The 17,410-nt window shown below is 36.5% G+C and overlaps 4 protein-coding genes and 2 pseudogenes across 6 annotated transcripts; 3 read left to right on the top strand and 3 right to left on the bottom strand.

Annotated features, from left to right (window-relative positions):
* Nucleotides 1-1,254: 1,254 nt before the first annotated feature.
* Nucleotides 1,255-1,813, bottom strand: fkb-2 (peptidylprolyl isomerase). The gene is made up of 2 exons (NM_001026551.7): nt 1,611-1,813; nt 1,255-1,557 (listed from the first exon to the last, which is right to left on the bottom strand). The coding sequence occupies exons 1-2, from the start codon at nt 1,806-1,808 to the stop codon at nt 1,429-1,431; spliced, it is 327 nt and encodes a 108-aa protein (NP_001021722.1). The 5' UTR covers nt 1,809-1,813; the 3' UTR covers nt 1,255-1,428.
* A 613-nt stretch (nt 1,814-2,426) lies between these two features.
* fkb-8 (peptidylprolyl isomerase) lies at nt 2,427-4,094 on the bottom strand. The gene is made up of 5 exons (NM_001026554.7): nt 3,777-4,094; nt 3,162-3,361; nt 2,955-3,093; nt 2,699-2,901; nt 2,427-2,646 (listed from the first exon to the last, which is right to left on the bottom strand). The coding sequence occupies exons 1-5, from the start codon at nt 4,018-4,020 to the stop codon at nt 2,560-2,562; spliced, it is 873 nt and encodes a 290-aa protein (NP_001021725.1). The 5' UTR covers nt 4,021-4,094; the 3' UTR covers nt 2,427-2,559.
* Nucleotides 4,095-11,098: 7,004 nt separating this feature from the next.
* On the top strand, nt 11,099-12,231 carry Y18D10A.27 (annotated as a pseudogene). The gene is made up of 2 exons: nt 11,099-11,461; nt 11,989-12,231. Coding segments are annotated over exons 1-2 (606 nt in total).
* Nucleotides 12,232-12,780: 549 nt separating this feature from the next.
* On the top strand, nt 12,781-14,073 carry fbxa-121 (annotated as a pseudogene). Its single transcript has 4 exons — nt 12,781-12,860; nt 12,913-12,993; nt 13,095-13,819; nt 13,870-14,073. Coding segments are annotated over exons 1-4 (1,090 nt in total).
* Nucleotides 14,074-14,494: 421 nt separating this feature from the next.
* Nucleotides 14,495-16,065, bottom strand: car-1 (Protein LSM14 homolog car-1). Its single transcript, NM_060853.7, has 4 exons — nt 15,814-16,065; nt 15,574-15,763; nt 15,078-15,521; nt 14,495-15,030 (listed from the first exon to the last, which is right to left on the bottom strand). Exons 1-4 carry the CDS (start codon nt 16,057-16,059, stop codon nt 14,888-14,890), a joined length of 1,023 nt encoding a protein of 340 aa, NP_493254.1. The 5' UTR covers nt 16,060-16,065; the 3' UTR covers nt 14,495-14,887.
* Nucleotides 16,066-17,085: 1,020 nt separating this feature from the next.
* On the top strand, nt 17,086-17,376 carry coa-5 (Cytochrome c oxidase assembly factor 5; the record flags this gene model as incomplete). Its single annotated transcript, NM_001381236.1, has 1 exon — nt 17,086-17,376. One exon carries the CDS (start codon nt 17,086-17,088, stop codon nt 17,374-17,376), a length of 291 nt encoding a protein of 96 aa, NP_001366668.1.
* Nucleotides 17,377-17,410: the final 34 nt, after the last annotated feature.

Below are 17,410 nucleotides of genomic sequence, written 5' to 3'. Positions count from 1 at the left end.
AATATTCGAAATTTTGATGATCGAAGCCCCAAAAAAGTCACGAAATAGTCAAAAGAGCCGCGAAAAACAGAAATTTCGTAGCATTGGCCGGATTTTTCTATAAATATTGCAGAAAACCCGAAGATTTTGTCAGTAAATCGAACGAATAAACTCCAGAAAGCGGAAAATGGGGAAAATGGGGAAAATTTTACATTTTTCTACAAAACACTCACTGTGAGCTGAAATTTCATCAAAAAAAATAGGAAAATTGAGAGTTTTCTAGTCGAAATCTTACGCTATGTGATAATTTTTATAGCTTTTTTATTTTTCTCGATTCACGACGTTATCGGATGCCGAAAATTGATAAAAAACTCTTTCTGAATCACCTATTTCCGCTCCTTCCTTACAGTTTTAAAGCAAGAATGGAACGAACTGAACTTTCCGGAAGAAAATAGGGTGGAAATCAGGAAAATTAGCGAATATTTGCTAGAGAATGAGGAAAATATATTCTGGCAATAACCGAGACAAAACGCGGAAAAAACTGCTGGAAATATCAATTTTGGGAGAAAACGCGAGAATTTTGTGAAAAACCTGCGGAAAATCGGTAAAAACGTCACAAAACCGGCCAAAAAAGTGGAAAAATGAAGAAATTGTCATCCTCTTCGACCAGTTCTCGAAAAACACGACGAAAATTGGCGGGCAGATCAAAAAATTGAGGTCAAAAATCTTTTTTCGCGATCAGAAAATTTTGCGCGTCAAATGGAATGCATCGTACGCAACTCTGCGTACTTAGGCGACTACCGTACTCTTAGCTAAATTCTGCTCAATTTTCGCTGGCTTTTGCCAATTTCTAGTGGAAAAACGTCGGAAAAACTGAAAAATCAATTTTGGAGACAAAAAAGAGGAGATTTTTCAAGAAAAGATGTGTAAAAATGGCGAATTTCAATGATTTTTAAACCATCCCACTGGGCGGAGGAATCTGAAATGATAAAAATAACTATGAATCATCGAAGGGGAGGCGTCTTCCGCCTCTCGTCTTGTGTATTTCTAATGAACAGGAGGCCTGAATTGTTTCGAAAATGGAGAACAGATGGTCTTCTGAGAAAGACGGGCGCTACGCAAGGATCGCCCGCGCACACAATTACGAATGAATTGTGAGGCAAAAAAGTGAAAAAGAAAAGAATAAAAGAGTAAAATTGGCAAGGTAATCGGAGATTTCGACTTCAAGGACACACAAACGCCACGTCAACACGCACAGAGAAAAACCATTTTGTTTTTAAAGATTAAATAATTTATGCTACTTAGATAGGAAGAAATATTTAGTTTACAGAGAAAATTAAGGGGGGAAAAAGAAAGAAAACTTGGAATCATTAAAAAAAATTGATATCATTTATGGAGAGGTTGCACACGGCAGCTGCTAAAACGGAGCTGCAAACGGAGACGGGCAGCTTAGTTGACTCCGAGAAGCTCGACCTCGAAGACGAGAGTTGCGTTGGCTGGGATTTGTGGTGGAACTCCGCGTGGTCCATAGCCAAGATCGGCAGAGATGGTGAGCTTCGACTTCTCACCAACTGACATCTGAAAGAAAAGTTGATTTTTTATATTGAAATTGAGCTAATCGATGGACAAACCTGGGCGACTCCTTGGTCCCATCCCTTGATGACCTCTCCCTTTCCAATCTTGAACTTGAATGGAGTTCCGCGGTCGCGAGAAGAGTCGATCTTCTTTCCGTTCTCAAGGGTGAGCACGTAGTGGCAGGTGACGGTCTGACCGTTCTTTGGCTTGGTGACGTTGTCGCCCTCGACGAGAATCTGTCTGTCGACGCCCATTCTTGCTAAAAGAGGAAATATTAAGATTTATAACTCAGAAATAAAGAGAAAATGGCAAAGAAAAGGAAGAAATTGTTCAAGGGCGAGTTCAAGTTGTTTTTAGGCCAAAATAACAATTATTTTTCAAAAATCGATAATTCTGCCTCGAAAATAAGGTTGCTTTTCTGATTTTCAGTTGATTTACTGATTTTCTTGATAGAAAACTCCAGAAGAATGGCCTAAAACAGGAAAAAACCGGCAAAGTAAACAAAAATCTGATGACCAGAGTTTTAGCCGATTTTAGGCCAAAATAACACTGAATTTTCGAAGAACAACTATTTGTCATTGAAAAGTGGGCGTCTGACATGATTTTTTCGATAAGAAACTCTGAAAAATGACCAAAAATCGGTGAAAAACAAGCAAAAATGGGTTGTTTACGAGGCGAGAGTAAAATCGAACAAGGCGCGACACTGTTCGTGGCGAGATATCGCTGCCGCGAAATTGCATGCGCCTTTAAGGTAAGTGTCTGCGTCTCTTCAGAGAAATTTGTTCTTTCTCGGAAATCGTTGAAAATGAGTTCTCTCGATAGAAATAAATAAAAAAACAAGGAAATTAATAAAATTTCAAAGCATTTTAATTAAAAATTGAAATTTATGGCAATCGTGTCAACAACAAGTGAACAAAAATTAATACCATAGTTTTGATTTTAAACATTTTTCTCCTGGCTACGGTAGTTCATAAAGTACGCAGCATGTATCCAATTCGTTTTATTTTACGCTGGGATTCCTGCTGGCAATTTGCCTTTTTCAAAGCCAAAAGCCGGAGCAATCGTGAGCTTCGACTTCTCTTTGACTGACATCTGAAAGAAAATTGAATTTTTATATTGAAATTGAGCTAATCGATGTACAAACCTGGGCGACTCCTTGGTCCCATCCCTTGATGACCTCTCCCTTTCCAATCTTGAACTTGAATGGAGTTTCGCGGTCGCGAGAAGAGTCGATCTTCGTTCCGTCCACAAGGATGAGCACGTAGTGGCAGGTGACGGTCTGACCGTTCTTTGACTTGGTGACGTTGTCGCCCTGGACGAGAATCTGTCTATCGACGCCAATTTTTGCTGAAAAAGAGGGAATATTAAGATTTATAACTCAAAAATAAGGAGAAATCTACCATATGAGTCCCATGAGCAATTGAACAGCCTAACTTTGCAAGTTAGGGAAGCGTTTCGAGGAATCAGTCCTCTGAACCCAGCGCGGCCGTAACCATATTTGCCACTCACGTGAAATGTTGCGATTTCACCGACTTTCATCTGAAAGAACATTGAATTTTTATTTATAAAAATTGAGTTCTGCAAAAAATCAATAAAAATGTACATACCTTAGGGATTCCGATATCTAAACCAGGAATGACTTCACCGAATCCAATTTTAAAGATAATCGGATTTTGGCTCTCGTAATTGGACCAAGATGTGTAGCAATCCGCAAGCTTAATTTCGATGTAGCACTGAACAAGTTGCCCATTCTCTGGCATTACACCATTTCCAGCTTTGTCAACTTGATGATGAATTCCAGTTTTACCTAAAAATAAATAGAAGATTTCTGATTGAAAAATAAGAAAAGTTTTTGTAATTTATATATCTTCTACACTCCAAATAACAAAAAACTGCGTGGCGTGTACTGCAGAAAACCTAATATTTAGTTAGGCCCCGCATTTTTCTCGTCCACTCACGGAGAAAAGGCAAAAATCGGGATTCCAACCAATATCAGGCCGCCGACATCTCACGGAGACAACTTGCCACGCCCACAGCGAGTTAAACGCAGCGGCGCGCGGTACCCGTGAGATGTCGGCGGCCTGATATTGGTTGGGTTCCGATTTTTGCCTTTTCTCCGTGAGTGGACGAGAAAAAGGCGGGGCCTAAATATTATGTTTTCTGCAGTACGTGCCACGCAGTTTTTCATTTTGAGTGTACATTTCACACAAAATGCGAATTACCTGGTTTTTCGTGCTCACATGAAGATTTTTTGTGGACTACGTGATCCCTCAAGTGTTTTTTCATTCCTTCGTGATTGAATGTTCTCATCCTGCATAGAAGACATCCGAATTCCAGTTCACGAAATGGGATCCGTTTGTATTCGTACTCATTGTACGTCGACACAATGAATTGTCCGACGTCTGGGTTACTCCAAGAAGGTAAAACAGAGTCATCAGTGCTTGCTACTCCATTTTGGTCCTTCATTGTTCTACATCTGATGTTGCTTGATATTGTTTGAAGCTGTTCTCCTTCTTATTATTTCGCGATGTTATCGGATACTAAAATTTATGTTTTTTCAACTTGATTCGAATCAACCACTCCATTGCAGTTAAGGAGCAAAGCGAATCATTTCAGAGAAATGAGAAAACTTGAATTTTTTTTCGTGATTCAGAAAAAGAGCAGATTCTTGGTTACAAATTTCCTCTCTGACAATTTTCAAGAAAAATTGAAAAAAAATGCTGAAAATTCTGGGTTTTGTGGAAAGTGAGGATTTTTATGAGAAACTTGAGGAAAATCTCAAAAATGCCAGATTAAACAGCAGCTGATGAATGGTCAAAAATCGTCGAGGAAACATAAAGTTTCTCTAACTTTTGGAATCGGCGAAAGATACATTTTCACATTTGGAGCAGGGGTGGACGGCTAACTGTTTTTTTCGGCTAACGGCAAATTCGGTTTAAGCCGTGTTTCGAAATTTTAGACTAACGGCTAATTCGGCTAATCGAGAAAAGCGGCTAACGGCTAAAATTGCTGCCGTTTGCATCTCCTCGTAAGGCTTACACTATTTTTTTAAAATATTGTTTTAACTTTGCATATAAATTGATAATTGGAACCATGTGTTAAGCGGATTTCTCAAAGCAAAGAGTCACGGGGAAAGACGACAATTTTTCTTACAGTTTCATCGATGCGGAAAAATCTGTTGAAGCTTAAAAAATGAAACGCTGATAACACATCGAACTCCTACAAGAAGTTGTATTTCCATTGTTCCTTAAAAGCTCTAGCTACGGCCTGAGCCATTATCAAAACATGTACTTAAAATTGTCTTTCAACCTCACGTGATAATTTTTCTAGTCATTCAGTCACAGTCGAAAATTGATAAAAACTATCTCTGAATCAATTATTCATTATCTCATTTCTTGAGGCTATGGTCGAACTGAACTTCTCTGAAGGAATTCATGAATATCGGAATGTTTCCAGCAAATGAAACCCTATTTATATCGAAAAGGTAAAATTGAGGTCACAGATTCTCTATTCAGACAATTATCGAAAGAAAACGCGGATAAATTGTTTATACTTTCAGAGTTTTGGCGAACATTTCGTGAGCGACATGAAGAAAATAGTAAAATCACGACAAACAATGAAGGCATCAAAAATTCGTTTAAAAAAAGAAAACATACATTATCATATTTTTTATTTAAAAAAGTTGCTAAAAATAGCCGACCTTTAAAGATAATGCGAGAAGTTTGTGAAAAATTGCTGAAAATATTAGAAATAGGACAGAAATCGCAACTTCTATCAGAAATTCGGCTAATAAAGACAGACTTCAAATTAATGCGCCCGAAAGGCTCGAAAAGCAAACGCGCTCTGTTGAACACCTTCTGCGAGCGCATTCAAATTTAGTTTTTTCTTTCTTCCAATTTTTTTTATACGGAAAGTGATAGTTTCACACTGTATTTGCAAATTTTAAAGACAATTTTTAACAAGAAAATTTTTTTAATTTTTTAAAAATAAATTCTCAAAAAAATTCCGGTTTTTTTTCAAATTATAAAAACACTGATAAGACTCCAAAATATCATAAGGGTCCCCCCTTATGAACTGAATCTTCAGCTCCAAAGGATCACAAGGGTCCCACTCATGAACTGAATCTTCAGCTCCAAAGGATCACAAGGGTCCTCTTTTATGATCTGAATCTTCAGCTCTAAAATTTTCCCTCTTATGTTTGAAAAAATATTGAAAAAAAAAATTGTTTTGGAATTTTTTCAAAAAGTGTTTAACTTTATAGAAAACACAATTTTGGTAGTTCTTACAAGTTTGGGCATTCATATTGCATTTTTAGCTAAACAATTAACCAAATTAGAGTTGACTGAGCGTATAGACGTCTTACTTTCTAAGACTTATAACTCTGTTGGTGTTTGAATTAATAAAATGTAGACAATTGAAAAGTTGTTGGCAACAATATGAAAAACATTCTGTTAGTGGGTACTTTCTAGTTATCTTTAGTGGCTGCGGAGATGTGAGCTCCAAGACAACCATAATATGCTAGATCTGTGCTCAACAATATCTCAGTTCTGGACAAAGATGAAAAGATGCCTACAACTATGAAAGCGTTTATTGCTTCAAGCTTAACATGGTTGTAGTTGAAGGCTTTTTGATACCTCGTCTCTAGAATTGGATACATCCGTTTTAAGACAGGAGGTTTTATTGTTCAGAGCCCCAAGGAATGCCGGTTTGACTTATAGAAAACACCTTTTTTGGCAAGAAAATGTATAGAAACAACCAAGTAAGTGATTTCTACAATATCTCATGAATATTTGAAAATTTTTGAAAAAAAAATTTTTTCAATTTTTTCAGAAAAAAATCCAAAGGGTCCCCCCTTACAAAAATTTTCAAAATTTTTTTCGAAAAATTTTTTTTGAAAACTTTTCAGATTTTGGTTGGATCTTATAGAAAAATGCAATTTTGGTTGTTTTTTTTCAGTTTGGATGTTCAGAACACAGTTTCAGTCAAAAACCTAAGGTATAGTAGAACTCCTATGTATGTAAATCGAATTCACTTTGGATGCTTACATCTACGTGGAAAAAATTTTTACGACAAAGTGATCAACTACAAAGTTGTTTATCTTAATTGAAATTACAACTTTGTAGTTGATTGTTTTTCATCAAAAAATTTAATGGTCGAGATATGAGCAGAAAAGGATAAAGAAAATTTAAGCATGAAGTTGCTGCATTTAACACAACTTTATCTCGACCATCAAATTTTTTGATGAGATACTATTAACTACAAAGTAGTACTTTAGATTAAGATAAACAACTTTGTAGTTGATCACTTTGCCATAAAAAATTCTTCAACGGAGATATAGGCGTCCGAAGTGAGTTCGTTTTTGAACATAGGAGTTCTACTATACCTCAGGTTTTTGTCTGAAATCGTGTTCAGAACATTCAAACTGAAAAAAACTATAAACATCGCAATTTTCTATAAAATGTAATCAAATTTCAAAAAGGTTTCAAAAAAAAAATTTCGAAAAAAATTTTGAAAATTTTGAAAAAATTTTTTTTTCAAAAATTTTCAAATATTCATGAGATATTGTAGAAATCACTTACTTGGTTGTTTCTATACAGTTTCTTGCCAAAATAGGTGTTTTCTATAAGTCAAACCGACATTCCTTGGGGCTCTGAACAATAAAACCTCCTGTCTTAAAACGGATGTATCCAATTCTAGAGGCGAGGTATCAAAAAGCCTTCAATTACAATCATGTTAAGTTCGAAGCATCTTTTCATCTTTGTCCAGAACTGAGATATTGTTGAGCACAGATCTAGCATATTTTGGTTGTCTTGGAGCTCACATCTCCGCAGCCACTAAAGATAACTAGAAAGTGCCCACTAACAAAATGTTTTTCATATTGTTGCCAACAACTTTTCAATTGTCTACATTTTATTAATTCAAACACCAACAGAGTTATAAGTCTTAGAAAGTAAGACGTCTATACGCTCAGTCAACTCTAATTTGGTTAATTGTTTAGCTAAAAATGCAATATGAATGCCCAAACTTGTAAGAACTACCAAAATTGTGTTTTCTATAAAGTTAAACACTTTTTGAAAAAATTCACTTTTTGAAAAAATTATAAAAAAATTCCAAAACAATTTTTTTTTTCAATATTTTTTCAAACATAAGAGGGAAAATTTTAGAGCTGAAGATTCAGATCATAAAGGAGGACCCTTGTGATCCTTTGGAGCTGAAGATTCAGTTCATAAGGGGGGACCTTATGATATTTTGGAGTCTTATCAGTGTTTTTAGAATTTGAAAAAAACCGGAATTTTTTTGAGAATTAATTTTTTAAAAATTAAAAAAAATTTTTTTTGTTAAAAATTGTCTTTAAAATTTGCAAATACAGTGTGAAACTATCACTTTCCGTATAAAAAAAATTGGAAGAAAGAAAAAACTAAATTTGAATGCGCTCGCAGAAGGTGTTCAACAGAGCGCGTTTGCTTTTCGAGCCTTTCGGGCGCATTAATTTGAAGTCTGTCTAATAAAGAGAAAAAAAAATAAATTGTCATCCTTTTCTACCATTTCTTGAAAAAAACGCAGAAATTTGCGCGTCGAACGAAAGAATTAGGATAAAAACATATTTTTCTATACGAAAATTTTGCACGTCAAATACGTTGAATCGTACGCAACTCTACGTACTTCGGCTACTACAGTACTCTAGGTAAAATGCACGGCGAGCGAGACATGGTTTTTTGGAGACCCGAAGAACTCGGGGGATGTCCAATTGGGGGGATTACCAACTCGGGGGATTGGCCCCGCCCACAGAACCGTGGCTTGCAATACGTCCATTTCTGCAACTGCCGCACGGTTTTAAAATTATTATTTTTTGTTAATTCTCGCTCTATTGAGAAAAATACAGTTTTAAAACCGTGCGGCAGTTGCAGAAATGGGCGTATTGCAAGCCACGGTTCTGTGGGCGGGGCCAATCCCCCGAGTTGGTAATCCCCCCAATTGGACATCCCCCGAGTTCTTCGGGTCTCGTTTTTTGTAATTTTTTTTCTGGTTTTCTCGGTTAATAATTGAAATAGAAATTATAGTTTTAGCAAATCACCGGAAAATAACAATTTATAAAATTTAAGTGTATATCTCGCGCCCAAATCAACTATTTTTTTTCCGGATAAAAATAATTCCAAGATACGAAGATAAACACGTCAATTTGAAATTCGAAAGCCTCAGGTGCATACTCTCAGACAAACGCTTAGTAGCTTAATTAGATTTCACCCATATTAAACGAGATTTCAACCATATTTGTTTAGAAAATCCATATTGCATTATATTTGCTCCATATTAGATTAGAAATCCATGTTAGATTAGATTTCCTCCATATTTCATTAGAAAACAAATCAAATCCAATATGGCACGATCTCAGCCATATTTGATTAGATTTCGACCATATTGGATTAGATTTTGTCCATATTGGATTAGAAATCCATGTTGGATTAGATTTCATCCATATTTCATTAAAAAACAAATCTAATCCAATATGGTCGAAATCTAATCCAATATGGCACGCTCTCAGCCATATTTGATTAGATTTCGCCCATGTTAGATTAGAAATCTCACGAGAAATTGGCGTATTAAAATAAATAAATAAATAAGAAGAAAGCGGAAAGTGCAAACGCGTAGGGCTTAAAATTTTTTTAATTAAAATCGAAAAGTTTTAAAACAAAATTATGATTTGAAAATAAGAATTATCTCCTGCAAATAATAATCTAAAGATGATGTCCGCTGACTGACTTTGACGAATCTCCGAAAAGTCTCCATCTGGTAATGTTTTTTTCAGAAAACACTTTTTTTTTCAAAATCCGGCAAGAAATTTCACGGCTACAACTGTGACAACTTCGATGGTTACAAACAACGAAATAACATTTTCTATTAATTTAAATCAACTCCTACAAACCATTACATTTTCGGTATAATTCGTGGAAAAATTATATCATTTCACACAAATGATACTAGAGCTCTTGCTGCGAAAAGCGGAAACAGTCAATACCGTACTTTTGAAGTTTTCATGAATTTTGTATTTTACGTCTGTTTTGTGCCAACCCGCAGACCATAGTTAAATAAAATTGCTTTTCCTAGCATTTACATTTTGATACAAAATACTTTTATTCACACTTCCAGCAACCAAAAAGTATGATTTAACAATTTTTTTTTAGAAAAAACTCTTTTCCAAATTTTCTGAGACTAAAAAATCTTTGTTCTCTTCTATTGGTTAGTACGATTGGAGGCTAAGATTAACGAAAGCGGTTAACAAACTTTTTCAAATGAAAAACCTTGATATCAAGCCGTTCAAGACTTCAAAATACATTCCCTCTACTCAGTTCATCTAATTTTCCTTAACTTATCGAAGAAACAACGCGCGCCACCACCACCAGCTATTTAACCGAACAGTTCATCGAAAGTTCATGTGTGCAGATTGGCCGAGTCGGTAAGAACACAGTCTTTAGAATATAACATCCTGGATCGATTCCCCACAGTGGCAACTCCAGAGAAGCGCAGTAGGGGAGTTTATAGAGCGGCTACAGTTATCAGGCGAGACAGCCAGTGTGTAGTGTAAGATATATGCGAGACATGAGATGTTTTCTCATTTTCTTTATTTTTTCCACATTATTTTCGGGTAAAACATTCTTCGAAAAAAAATTATTCAGAAAATCCGAGCCAAATTTGATTAGATTTTGTCCATATTGGATTAGATTTGTTCCATATTGGATTAGATTTCGTCCATATTGGATTTGAATTGTTCCATATTGGATTAGATTTCGGCCATATTGGATTAGATTTCAACCATATTTGATTAGAAAATCCATATTGGATTAGAATAGGAAGCCTATTAATTATGTCCCCATTATATTTGCTCAGTTTCTAATCAAATATGGTTGAAATCTAATTAAGCTACTAAGCGTTTGTCTGAGCTAGAAAATCGTATCATACATTCCTCGCATTTTCCTCGTACATTGGGGAAATTGCTTTAAAATAAGCCTCTGCAATTTTTTTTCAAAATGTTATATATATATATATATATTTTTTTTTTTTTTTAATTTTAAAAATCTCTGTTTGAAATGAAATTAAAATTGCATTCCGTGGTTTTATGTATAAATTAACTAACAGAACATCGCTGACTCAATAAGGACTTATTTACGAAACCACTAGTAACACTAGAAGAACGAGTAAAGTAAGAACAAGCATAACAGCGAGAACTAATTCGAGAAGTCCCTCCAAAATTGGCGATGTGGTCCACGTGTTCAGGGTTGAGTTGTTCATAATTGCGTGGCAGTTGTTGTGATTAGACTTCCTTCCTCCTCGCTTGCATCGCATGAGAGTTCGCGATGGAATGATTTACGTGGGCATTCTTTTTTCTCCTTGACAGTGCACTTCAAATGGTAAAAACTATATTACGGGGACAATAAATCATGAGAATGCGTACGTGGAGCATTTTACTTGACGCGCGATACCTCTTAGCGAAAACTACAGTAAGAACTTAAATTATAGTTATATTTTTTTTTTTTTCCGAGTTTCCATGTTTGATACATCTGAAGCCTTCCGTGATGAATGCGTCGAAATAATGGAAAGAATCCTAAAACAATCGACATATCCAAGTGTCAAAATGCTCAATATCGCATCATCAAAGTTCAAAGATACTCCATCGATTCTTCGTCTATTCCAGGCGGGAAACATAGAAAATCTTTTGTTGGACTCTTATAATACTGAAACTATGAACGAGATTTATGAGTTGGATCAATGGAAAATGGCAAAATCCGTCAGCGTTGGCTGTGACATTTCGAGTGTGACATTCGAAAATTATGCTCATTTGGAGAATATTTGTGTCCGCGGCGGTTCCAGCAACGTGTTTCCCGTTCAATTGGCAGTTGAAATCAGAGATGTACGTTTAGAAAATAGAAGTTGAATTTTTTCGGCATTTTCGGCAATTGCCGATTGCCGGAAATTGCCAAAACCGGCAATTGTCGGAACTACAAATTTGATTTTCTTTGTAGATTTAAGAGCCTCAACATGCATTTTACTGAACTATTTTCTATTTTCAAGCTCAAAATTATGTAATCCTTGAAGGATTGAACATTTTCGGTTAGAAACTGACTAACCGAATACTAAAAAACAAAGTTAATTTTTTTTCAATTTTCGAAATATAGTTAGGTTTGAAAATTGCCGAAAATTACCAAAACTGGCAATTGCCGAAAATTGCCGATTGCCGAAAATGTTTCAAATAACAATATTCAAACACAGTGTGTAAAAAAGTGACAAAAACTCGGAAATTGCCACAAAAGTTTCAAAAAAGAATTTTTTTTTGAAAAGTTTTTCTATGATATTCGGCCATTTTGGTACGGTTTGATCACTTTCCCAACTGTCACTAATCCACCTTTAAACGTATCGCGATACTTAATTTCTTTTCAGATTCTCATGAAATCCCCAAACTTCAAGAATGCGATCTTCAACATGCCTATTAAGAATATCGACGTTATCAGAGTCTTCGATCCAAATTTGGTGGAGCGCAGAGTGTTCACAGAAGATGCAATTCGGGGAAAATTTCACTGTAACTTCCATGGAAACAACTTCAAAGTCAATATCGAAGAGTCTAAATTTGAGATTCGCAAGGAACCAATTTCTGATTGTCCGTGGGAAAGCAATCTCTTTTGAGCTGACAATACTAAATTGTGTCCTTATTGCATTAATTAATTGTCTCATTAAATATTATGCTTTATCGTAAAATATGGTGTGTGTTGATGGAGGTTTATGTGTATGCCCTTACTTTTTTTCGTTTTATGGATTACATTTTATTGAACAAATAAATAATTTTGTTAATACTAAAATAACTTATTAATCATCGCAGAAAAATAGATGAAAATCAGTTTTTTTTCAACTTTTTGTAATTTTAAAATTAAATATTTCGTTGAATTTTCATTACTTTTCAATGTTAAACCAGAAAACTGAAATTTTTAAGTGAATTTCAATAAATACAAACAAATTATATTGCGCGTCATATGGAGCGCATTGTGCGCAACTTGCGTACATTGAGAACTACCGTAGTGACCCTACACGTAGAATGAACACGTTGTCATGCCACGTGTCCAGTTCCAGTTCGAATTACTTTTTTTTAATCGTTTCGGTCTTCCTTTTCGAATTTTTTCTATAGTGCTGCTGTTTGTTTCAAATTCATCAAAATCAATATTCAGGTAATTCTTCAAAATGGCCGACCCAAATGAAAGTGGCTTGTCGAAAAGTGTGGAAATAGGCGGAATTTCGGACAAATTGGATTCCATGAAATTGTGAGTTTTCAATCTGAAATTCGTCTACATATTCAATCTCATAATTTTCCAGATCGAAATCAAAACTGACATTTACCGATCTGCCAATGGATGCCCTCTACGAATGTTTCAAACAATTGGATTATCTGGAGAGGTAATAACATTTTGATTTTATAGTTTAGCAGATCAAAGCAGAATCCTATGCAATAAATACCTAAATTACAAATAATTATCCAAATGCCTTTCTTATTTCAGAATGCCGCTTCGAAAAGTGTGCCGAAAGTTCAAAAATGCGGTCGATGGGATGGATCCCGGATTCAAGAAGATCCGCATTTGTATTTATGAACCGGAAGCGTTTGATGTCGAGTTTGACTCGAACCTGTTCTATTTTGTGAAGGAATCCGGCAATGCCACTCATTATTCAAAATTCAACCCTCGAAAGATGCTTAAATGGAAGTTCGGTAATGGAGAAGATTCATTGGAAGTTGTTATGAAGTTCGTGACGAAGATGATGAGTGAGTCACCCGAAAGCGAAGTTGGAGATTTTCCAAATTTATCTCGGCGAATCTTGTGCGCCTTATGAAGACTTCTCCAAATACTGCTGCAAACTAATCGAAAGAATTCTAAAACAATCGGCCTATCCAAATTTAAAAAAGATTCATTTGTTCGGTCTCAACTCTCGTCAAACTCCATCGATTCTCCGTCATTTCAAGCCAGGAAAATTGGAATTTCTCTGGTCAGATTCATTTAATGCAGAAACAATGAAGGAAATGTATAAATTGGATCAATGGAAAATGGCAAAATCGGTTGAAATTTCCTAACTTTTTTTCAAAAATCCGTTCAAAAAGTTTGAGCAATTTGAAAATATCAAAATCCGTGATCAATGTGCTCCTGGAATACCGTCGACGTTTGGCTATTTATGGAATTATCATCGCTATGCCAAATTGGTTACTGTTGGAAAGGCTGTTGAAATCAAAAATGTAAGTTATTCCACCTACACTGCTTGTAACTAGTTCAAATAACTTTTCAGTGCCTCATGAAGTCCACAAATTTCAAAAAATGGGAATTCTGCATGGGTATGAGTTTGGACGCTGCGAGAGTTTTCGATCCGAATGCCTCTGGATTCGAAATTTCCCGAGATGGAGGAGTTAAGGGAACTATTCGCTGTCTCTTCAAAGGGCATAGCGTCAAAATCGACTTTAGCCCCTGGAAGTTCGAGATCACCAAGGAATAATTTTATTATGTATTTTCTCTTTTAATGTTTAATTTATTTCTTTAATGTGTTCACTTCAATCAGTTTCGCTGAATAGTTTTTATAAAGTAACATTTGTTAGCTATTCTTTACGTATTTAGTCGCCAGAACAACTATCGAACTTTTTGAAATTACAGCAAACTTATACCAATATTTTTTGACACCTTACATGTCCAACTGGCTTCCAAGTTGTAGAAAGAAAACATCGAAGCAATGATACAAAACAAAAAGTTTATACGGGGAAATCACAATTTCTCAGGGCTTGTCTACCTAAGAATGAAGGGTTTGCAATATTATAGCAAATCTAAGAGAAGATCTTAAAAACAATTTCATATCTCCTAGAAGACAATCATAAAAGGCGGGGTGTGGGATGATAGGAGAGCAGGTGCAAACGATTTGACAGTTTAGTCACTGCAATTTTATTAAAATGACAAACTGAGGACAACAGAACGACATGCTTTAAAATTCACAAGCTAGAACTTAAAAAAACGGGGGAAGGGTCCAATCACTATTGTAGTGGGGGAAGAAAAAACATTGGGAATTTTTTGGATGGGAGATGTGTGTCGGTGGGTGGGTGCGCAATAATTATTACAAAATAACAGAAGGCCCGCATTGAATCGTACGAGATTTCTAAATAATTAACGGGTTTCTTATAACACGCCAATAGTTGAGAAGAGACAAGGGTAATCATTGATGGGGGGGGGGGGAGAATGGATAAACTTACATAATAAATTAACAAACGGCTAATATCGGGGTATGGGGATGTGGGGAGAAAACAATTTCAGGGAATTCGAACTTATTGTTCGGCAGCTGCGGCAGTATTGCCTTGGTTGTCACGTGGAGCATATCCACCACGACGGTATCCACCGTTGTTCTGACGATAACCTCCATTGTATCCTCCACGGTGCTGGTGTTGATGCTGGTATCCGTTGTTGTAACCTGAAAATTGAGCATAAGACGTTGTAACTTCTAAAGTGGAACTATACCTCCATATCCGCGGTTTCCACCACGTCCTCGTCCTCCGAATCCACGACGGTAGTTCAACGAACGCACTGCGTTGTGTCCGAACGTCTCCTGATTCGTTTCTCTCTCCTTCTTCCAATCTGGCCGTCCAGTCTTTCCTTCGGCTTTCTCCAGTGATTCACAGCTGATGTTGTCAAAGAATGAAGTCTTCTTGTCGTAGAAGGCAGCATCCTTCTTCTCCTCAACTTCTGGCTCGGCCTTATCCTCAATGTTGAGCTTCTCAAGGTTGTCGACGAGAACTTCTTGGAACTTCTCATTGGCCTTCTCGAAGTCAAAGTCCGATTCGAACTTCAGCTTTTCGCGGTGATTAACTCGAGGAACTCCATAATTGTTGTGCCCTCTTTGGTTGTTGTATCCGCCAGCGAATCCTCCGCGGTAGTTGTTGTATCCACGGTTAGCTTGGAAGTCTGAAAACATGATCATAAATCCAGAGTTGATTTGAAAGAAAATAAAACTGACTTTGCTGATAACCTCCACGTCCTGGACGTTGATTTTGGATGATTTGGCCTAACGGACTGTTACGGGATGGCGTTCCGGCTCTGGAAGAACCTGCAGAGGCAGCTGGAGCTCCGTCACTTGCTGGGGCTGATCTCGAGGAGACAGAGATGATGGCTGGATCGTATGGAAGCCCTCCTCCAATGTTGGCCATCTGAAAAGACATTATTTAGATCAATGAAGCTCGATTATCCGGCAACTCGCCTTCGGAGTATCACAAACGATCAAATCCTTGATGTCGCTGGCCTTGAAGATGATGTACTCGTAGACATCATCACGAGCGGCGACCGGATTAGCAGTTGGACGCTTCTCGGTTCCGAACGAGCGAACCTTGGCCAACGCGATGGTAGAGTCGTTGGTGTCGACGGTGTAGAGGATTCCCTCGTAACGGATGTCGAGCTTGGAGATCAGACTAATCTTGCTTCCGATGTACGGTGTTTGATTCGACATTATTACCTGCAAAAATGTAATATAATTTAAGTTTCACAACGTTTGAAGAAAGACGAAGAGCAATATTGTCGGGAATAGGAGAATAAATTAACAACTGAAACCGTGTAAATGTGCGCTTCTATCAATCCTAAAACAAAATCTTGCGGAATACTACGAAAAATGTCGAAGCGATCTCAATTGTGTCGAGAAACCTTAGAAATTAACCTAATTGGCCTAAAATCGATACGGAGGTGTCAATAAGTCTTAGAGGAACATCAACGATAATATACAAGGATAACACTGACAGTTTAAAGCCCTAATTTCTTATAAGAAGTGGGAAAAGCTGCAAAAGTTTAAAAGTAAAATGCGAAGCCGTCATCGTTATCGATTCTGCGCCGATGGAGCGTGATTGCATCCGTCTGCCCACTTATTTTATGAGGTACTGCGCAGCCACGGCCGTACCATTGCAGTAAAAATAATTTTGAGTATTAAGAACCGAAAACTCACTAATTGAACTTCTCAAACAGCTAAAAATCGGCAGAAGAAATAAAAGGTAAGCTCAAACTTGAAAATCACAAAAAATGGGAAGTTTCTATCAAAATTCGCAAAATTTAATGATTCTAAGCTGTAACTTTAAGTTCATCACGTCAAAAATAATTATTTTAGCAATAAAACATTGAAAATTTCCCTAGAAAATCAAAAAAAATAACGAAAAATCAACAATTTTGCGAAGAAAACAACAAAAATCCTAAAATGGCGCTGCACCCCAATCCCATTTAAAGGCGCATGTTTTGCTATAGGTTTTTGTGGGTCTCGCCACGATTCTGCAAATCTTGGCACCGTGCCAACTCCGTAAATCGACACTAATTATTTTTCAAAATTTAAATGAAATAAAATCAATTTTTGTGCGAATTTATTGAATTTTCTCGTTTTTTTGTGATAAAATTGTGAAAAAGACTGAAATTTACTTAAATTTTATTGTTTAAAACTAGTTATATCTTCTAAAATCAATTTTTATTCGATTTTTCAGGCAAACTCCCGCGAAAAATGGCCGGAATCACCGCACACTCCCAATCCCAACAATTTGAAGAAGACGAATTCAACGAGATAAAGAAGACCGGTGTATCGTGTGATCGTCTACGTCAAGCACTCAAAAAATGCATCAAAAACTCGCATTGTGTGCAAGTTCAAGCTCGATCTGCGAAGGAATGCATCGATGCACGTGGCGACGGAAGTGTACCCGACAAATGTTTCGCCGTTCTCCAAAATTTCACCGACTGCAAGCGATCACTGGTGGACATGAGATCGAGATTCCGAGGAAGGAAGGGCGATCTTTGAGCGAATAATTCGAAAATTTTCATATTTTTTGTTA

The sequence above is a fragment of the Caenorhabditis elegans genome, chromosome I, assembly GCF_000002985.6.
Source record: "Caenorhabditis elegans chromosome I".
Classification (NCBI taxonomy): domain Eukaryota; kingdom Metazoa; phylum Nematoda; class Chromadorea; order Rhabditida; family Rhabditidae; genus Caenorhabditis; species Caenorhabditis elegans.
Note: the sequence above shows the minus strand (reverse complement) of the source record. Positions and strands in the feature narration are given on the sequence as shown.

Coding starts and splice junctions, on each gene's coding strand:
- fkb-2 (NM_001026551.7), bottom strand. CDS start 1,808: ATGGGCGTCGACAGACAGATTCTCGTCGAGGGCGACAACGTCACCAAG. Junction 1,558..1,610: donor GGGACCAAGGAGTCGCCCAG/GTTTGTCCATCG, acceptor CTTTTCTTTCAG/ATGTCAGTTGGTGAGAAGTC.
- car-1 (NM_060853.7), bottom strand. CDS start 16,059: ATGTCGAATCAAACACCGTACATCGGAAGCAAGATTAGTCTGATCTCC. Junction 15,522..15,573: donor ACGTGGAGGTTATCAGCAAA/GTCAGTTTTATT, acceptor TCATGTTTTCAG/ACTTCCAAGCTAACCGTGGA. Junction 15,031..15,077: donor TGGAAACCGCGGATATGGAG/GTATAGTTCCAC, acceptor CTCAATTTTCAG/GTTACAACAACGGATACCAG.
- fkb-8 (NM_001026554.7), bottom strand. CDS start 4,020: ATGAAGGACCAAAATGGAGTAGCAAGCACTGATGACTCTGTTTTACCT. Junction 2,902..2,954: donor TTGCTCATGGGACTCATATG/GTAGATTTCTCC, acceptor CCTCTTTTTCAG/CAAAAATTGGCGTCGATAGA. Junction 2,647..2,698: donor GGGACCAAGGAGTCGCCCAG/GTTTGTACATCG, acceptor ATTTTCTTTCAG/ATGTCAGTCAAAGAGAAGTC.